At 40.8% G+C, this 6,218-nt stretch overlaps 1 protein-coding gene across 1 annotated transcript in view; it reads right to left on the bottom strand.

Annotated features, from left to right (window-relative positions):
* The window catches only part of blmh (bleomycin hydrolase), a 43,294-nt gene that overhangs the window by 13,063 nt on the left and 24,013 nt on the right, over nt 1-6,218 (bottom strand). Inside the window, exons 4-6 of the mRNA XM_015395747.1 lie at nt 1,270-1,536; nt 1,017-1,175; nt 860-927 (exon numbers count right to left, since the gene is read on the bottom strand). Coding sequence (XP_015251233.1) covers nt 860-927; nt 1,017-1,175; nt 1,270-1,536 — 494 coding nt within the window. The remainder of the gene's footprint in view (nt 1-859; nt 928-1,016; nt 1,176-1,269; nt 1,537-6,218) is intronic.

Raw genomic sequence — 6,218 nt, 5'->3', positions numbered from 1 at the left:
CAAAATAAACATTTTAGACAGAACAAACAACGCTGCTTAAGCTAATTCAAATGAAATTAAAAGTAAAAAAAGGAGCCAACCTTATCACCGTCTGTAACCAACTAACACGCTAAGGAAAGCATCAGATGAGCTACCTGAGAAACTAACGTTACGTTTCCCCACTTTAAAACCAAACAAACATGGCCGCTCACCCTGCTGATCAGCTCTCTTCACTGCCATCGAAGGCTCCAACGTGTTTCCTTTTCAGGTGCTGCATCATAACAGTGGTGGTTCCGTGCCATGTTCATTTGTTTTTACAAAAGTTGAATGTTATGACTTTTTTCGCTTTACAAAGCGCAGGCCGTCTGCGAATTGAGACGCAGCTTGCGTTTGCGCTATCGGTCAATAGAGCGCTGGCTCGCTCTGCCGTTTTTCTTTTCTTCCCGCGTTTCAATCAAGTGGCAGTAATGACAACGGCGGCGGATGACGCATTAATCGTGCGACACAACTAATCGATGATGAAATTCGTTGCCAATGCTTTTGAATGTCGATTTTTATCGATTTTATCGATTCGTTGTTGCAGCCCTACTACAGTGAGAGTCAAGATGGAACACAGAAGAAATGAAAACTGATGACTGAGGTCAAACACATCGAGCTTCAGCTCCATTTTATAAAGAATAGGTGAAGTAAAAACAGAACAAAATAAAAAGCAAAAATTTGCCATTTTTATTTGTAAAGAAAATCTAAATCAAAAATAGACTTTTATTTAAATCTAAGATTTTTTGCTGCTGTAAACACCAAGATTTCCCCATTGTGGGACAATAAAGGGATTTTCTATTCTATTCTACTTTAATGAGAGCCATCCTTTAATCCTACTTACACATTCATATCATTAATGCCCAGTTTGCTGTGGAAATGTTTTCCGACGTCACACCCGAACCACACAGCCTGAGAAAAGTAGGAAGACAGAAAAAAACATTTTATTTTTTACATTTCCAAACATTGAAGCTTTTTCATATCGGCCCGTCCCCACGCACCTCTCCATCCTTAATGGAGTCTGCAGCGGCCTTCTTAAGCAGCTGGATGGGTTGGTTGTTGTACAGGGTGCTGCGGCCTCCGACCATGTTCCCCAGGAACTCCACGCTGTACAGCTTCCCGTAAGGGTTCTGCGGTCGGGGGTCGTTTACGAGGCAGACCTGAGGATGAGGAGGAGACGCCTCAGTTTAGAGACTCAACAGCTTTGAAAGAATGTAGCTGAAGTTTTTGTGGTCTGTTTGATGTGGTGCGTACTTTGTCCTGAATGTTGTAAAGCGGTTTGACATGTTGCCTGTAGAACTCCTGGGGGCTGAGGGGTCCCAAGCGGTGGAAGTTCTTGTCCTTGTCCCGGTACTCCCAGCAGATGGTGTCTGGAGGGCTGCCTAGACAAACGCTGGCCACACGAAACACCTGCAGAGCGGTACAAACAGGAGCTCCCGTCACAAACTGTTCTAAAACCCAGAAAACGGTTACCTGACTGGGAATGTTGGAGCAGAGGCATGAAAATTCAGATTTCTTTGGCTTGTTTCACTTTATTCCTGAAGAAAAAAACTTAAATTCCATTTATTTTCGGCTGAGTACAGCGTTTGCACCTTTAGATGTCCTCCACCCCTCACACTCCCTCTCCTGTGTGTCTTCCTGCAGTGCAGAAGTTCAGACTGAGTTCCTGTGGGCTAAATCGAGCTGTTTGGACTGAGCAGCCTGTCAATCTGGCCCTTCCAACCTTGGATACAGTTATCTCTGGAATTTCCCCTTTTTCTGGGCCTTTCCCTTCTCCGATAATCTGCTCAACCCTCTTAGAACTGAACATATGATTCTTCCGATGAAATACAGCAAAGAATGACGAAGGAAGAATAGATGAGGTGCAGAGTGCTTCTTGTGTTTGTTCGACTTCCAACTCTTAAAAAGGACATTCTTCCACAAACGGATGAAGAAGTTATGAGATTTAGCCCTGCCTTACTCAAACACTTGTCTTTTTCGGCACGGCAAAGCGTGAAGTCTCAAACAAAACAGACAAAAACCAAAATACACAGACATAGTGAGTCAACAAAGGCCTCGGAGCGGCCTTCATCTCTGTTCCAAAGTGTTGTTTATACTGCCTTATGGGCCATATCGAAGCCAACATGTCCATCTTCCCGTCTGTCCCTTGACGTCCGCCTTCATTCCTCTCCGTCTTTCGTTACCAATATTTATTTTCTGGTAATGTTTGACCCTCAATAACTTAAAATCGATGTTTTCCCTCCACCACAGAACGCTACGTCATCATCAGCATTGCTAAAGCGTTCATACCCATAATTATACTTGCTGCAATTTATGGGGACTTCTCCACCATGAACAGAATCTAAAATAAATCTGGATCCAGGCTCAAAATGAGCACCTTGATATGTGCTTGAGAATGGCCTAGTCTCCATTTAAACCCAGGTTTAAAGCCTTGCAGGGCAGCCTAAAGCCCACTGCCAACATTAAGCCATAGAAAAGAAAAAAACAAAAACAAACAAATGGTTCAGGTGGTTCATAAAATATGTAAATCATGAAATTCTCTATATACACCAAACTGAACGATTGTTGTTCTCCACTTCAAAAACAACTGGGCCATCACTCCCCACATACTTTTATTTGGAAAGAAAAACTGTTTATTGCATCCCTGTTTTTGCATTTGTGGTTTGTTTTATTTTTATTTTTTATATGGTTTTAATCGTTTTAATTATTTAATTTTATTACATTTGTTTTATTCCTTCATAAAATTTTACCTTGACCTGATATGTAAAGCCCTTTGTGGGAGCTGTGGTTGTTTTAAAGGCTTTATCAATAAAGTTGAGTGTGGAGCAGAAAGTTAAACAATTCTTCACAAAAGAATTCTAGTTTACTCTAAGAGTTTTAATTGTTTGTACTCCTTGTTTTGTTGATTTTTAAATTTTATTTAAGTTTAATATGGGAAAAAAGTCAGAATTCTGACTTTTTTCTCAGAATTTCTCAGAATGACAGATAACAAACATGTTAGCATCAAGCCATATCCATGTCTGTTTTAGAGACTAGCTCTCTTGTTTTAATGACCTTCTGCTCCTCTATTAATGAGGGGACACCCCTTGGGCAAGTAAAAAGTTGCTTTATTCCGTAATTTCCCACCAATGTGTCACTGGCCACCTCAAACAACTCACATCTTTGTCAGTGAAGCTGAGTGCTCCACATCTCTTCCTTCATGGTGCCCATCTACATTAAGATCCAAAATTCTGAGAAAAAAGTCAGAATTCTGAGATTAAAGTAAGAATTCTTGGATTAAAGTTAGAATTCTGAGATTAAAGTCAGAATTCTGAGATTAAAGTCAGAATTCTTAGAAAAAAGTCAGAATTCTAATTTTTTTCCTCCCATGTTAAACTGAAATAAAATTAAAAAATCCGTTAACCTTTTTTTTTCAGTGGCCCTAATCCTCCTCCGTAACTTGGTCATCCACTAACAAGTCTACATAATATTTTGTCCTCTGAGCTTAAAACCATCTTACCCTGACAAACCTCAGGAACTGGATCTGTGAGCACCGATCTTTGGCATTTTATTAAAGATTAGTCGGCACAGCGTTCGAATTTAGGCTTCCTCCTGAGTCCGTCCTGTTTTTCTTGGTCTTAATTCTGCCATTTGTTCATCCATGTTCTCTAATGAGCCTCCGATTTAGGTTGATGTTAAACTAAATAAAGAAGAGCTATTTTTACTCTATTGGTATCCACTGATATTGGCTTTAAAACTAAATATCTGCCAATAAAAGAACTGATATATGAGGCTGTGTTATTGTTTTGTGGCAAAGATGATGATTATACCTGTGCCAGCAGGTCGGACTCATCCAACCGAGACATGAGCCTGTTACAGAAGAGATGCTGAAGTAAAATCGCACTTGGCTTTTAAAGGCATACTATGCAACATTTTTCAGTTAATTAATGTGTTCCATAACGTTTTGGATGATTAAATGACTCATTTCAGGTCGAACAAAGGTTTTCTCGGCCGCCCTGGTGGTCTGTCGGGGAAATACCGTACCTGCAATTGCAGGAGCCCTCGGCCCGCACCCACAGGCTCAGAAGTCTCGTGCACCGCGTGAGTCGGTCTTACTTGCCCCTAGTGAAAGGCGTGCTCGTTGCTAGCGCAGTGGCGATATTTGTGCAGTTATCATGGTGGAACCAGCGAGAAAACAGCAAAAGCCCATGTCGGAGCAGGCAAGAAAGAAGAAAAGGGCTCTCTACCGCAGTAGACATGGCGATTCGTTGCGTTCGCCTGTCTGCTAAGCTCAAAACAACCGCGCCTGGCTTGACGGAGAAACCAGGAGAACAGCTGAGCATATTTACGACAGTGCACTTTTACTTTTGCCCTCTGGGGGGAGCCTCGCTGGAAAATCAACACAGGTTGGATAGTATACCTTTAAAGTTTCAGAAGCAGGTATGAAAACTGCTAGAAGAGAGGGAGGAAAATCAATATATTGTCTTTAAGAAGGTCTGGAGGAAAAAAATTTTAGGACTAAAGACAAACATGTGCTACTTATTTAGGATTTTTATTGTAAGAATATAAATAAAGTAAGATTTTCATTTTACTTCTTGATAACAAACTACCTCGAGTACCTAGAGCTACCTAGAGCGCATTAAAGCACACTGTAGTGTCGATTAAGGGGCTGAGTGCTTTGGCATCAGCCTTGTGCCCACTCATCACACCTGGTCAGGTAAATAGAGGGGGTGTGAGTTTGAGGTCAGGCTGACAGAGAGAAACGGCAGAGAATAAAGAGCCGCGGTGACATGTGAGCAGGGCCGATGTTGGAACACCTGTCGCATCACTGAGTGACACAAAAATACAACAAGAGGAAGAAGCAGAGGTGCTGATAACGCAACACAACAACTCAGTCCCGTTTTGTTTTCGGCATTAACAGAAACCCTTTTGTTTATTTTACATTATTTACGAAACAATGGAATCATAATCATCTGATATCAGACCAACGTTTTACACTTAAGTCTGTGGGGATTAGTTATTTTCCAGCCCTTTGTTTTAAACCTCATCATCTTAACAAAAATCCACCCCGGGTCTGTCACAGCTAGTTTGCATGTCTAGCTGTAAACAATGACGGACTGACTGCACGCCACTGACGCCAACTGTGGCCAAAGGCTGATAAGATCTGTTTCCTGTGTTTACTGCTGGCTGACGCCCACCTTACATATTTAGATGCTGTGTGTGACCAAAACAAACAGGTCGTCTGAAGGTAAGAGTGAAACTTCTTATAAACAGCAGACCAACAATGAATGACACCATACAATCCCCCGCATACTTGCTGACACAGATAGAGCAATGGTGTAAAAACCCTGAAACCAAATGCGTCTTGCGGTACCATAATATTGAGAAAGACCAAACCTTTCACTTGGGTTCCTATATTTACACTTTGCAATAAAGAATAAGGAAATCCCATCTAAATAAGTTGTACTTTTTTGTAGAAGCTCTCTGTTCAGGTTTAAACATAGATTACATTTCAAAAAGTTGGGTCATTCAGAGAGAAGCCATCTGGCTATTGCCCTGATGAAGCATTTCTGGGCTGATTTGGTCAGTTGGTCGGTTTTGGACGACCACTGACGATCCTATTTACCACATTGGTTACGATCTAATATTCCCTGATATTTCCAAGAATCCATGATGTCATATAATCCAAAAATGTTAAAAGTGGTTAATTAAGGTAAAAAGGGCTCACAGTAGCACAGTCCCTCCAATAAAACTTAAAATAGACGTTATCCTGACCTAACTATAGTTTTGCTGCTATAGACTTAGCGTGCTGGAGGACATGGGGACCACTTTTCAACATTCTACTTAATTTGCTTTTATCTCCAATTCTGCAGAATGTTAGTTCAAACTCATTACTTTATACTCTGCTTTTTAATGGCTGCGATTCCACCCTGGAGGGAAATACACCTTCAATCATAGATGATAGTCCTGTTTCTCTCCTAGACATACCTGTGGTTCAGCTTTTACAGGGTTCCTACAGCATAAAGCAAGTTAAATTCAAGACTTTTCAAGACTTTTTAATGCCACTTGAAATAAAAATTTAAGACCAAATTCACAAGAAACACAAGAAAAACCTGCTTGCGACAACTTAACCCAAAGGTTTATTTTAACATAAACCACTGCACTAATGTTTCAAATTTTGAAAAACTTCCCATTCAGGAAGAAAGCTCAAAACTCACAAATGA

Source organism: Cyprinodon variegatus, unplaced genomic scaffold (assembly GCF_000732505.1).
Source record: "Cyprinodon variegatus isolate N-32 unplaced genomic scaffold, C_variegatus-1.0 Scaffold759, whole genome shotgun sequence".
NCBI lineage: Eukaryota > Metazoa > Chordata > Actinopteri > Cyprinodontiformes > Cyprinodontidae > Cyprinodon > Cyprinodon variegatus.
Note: the sequence above shows the minus strand (reverse complement) of the source record. Positions and strands in the feature narration are given on the sequence as shown.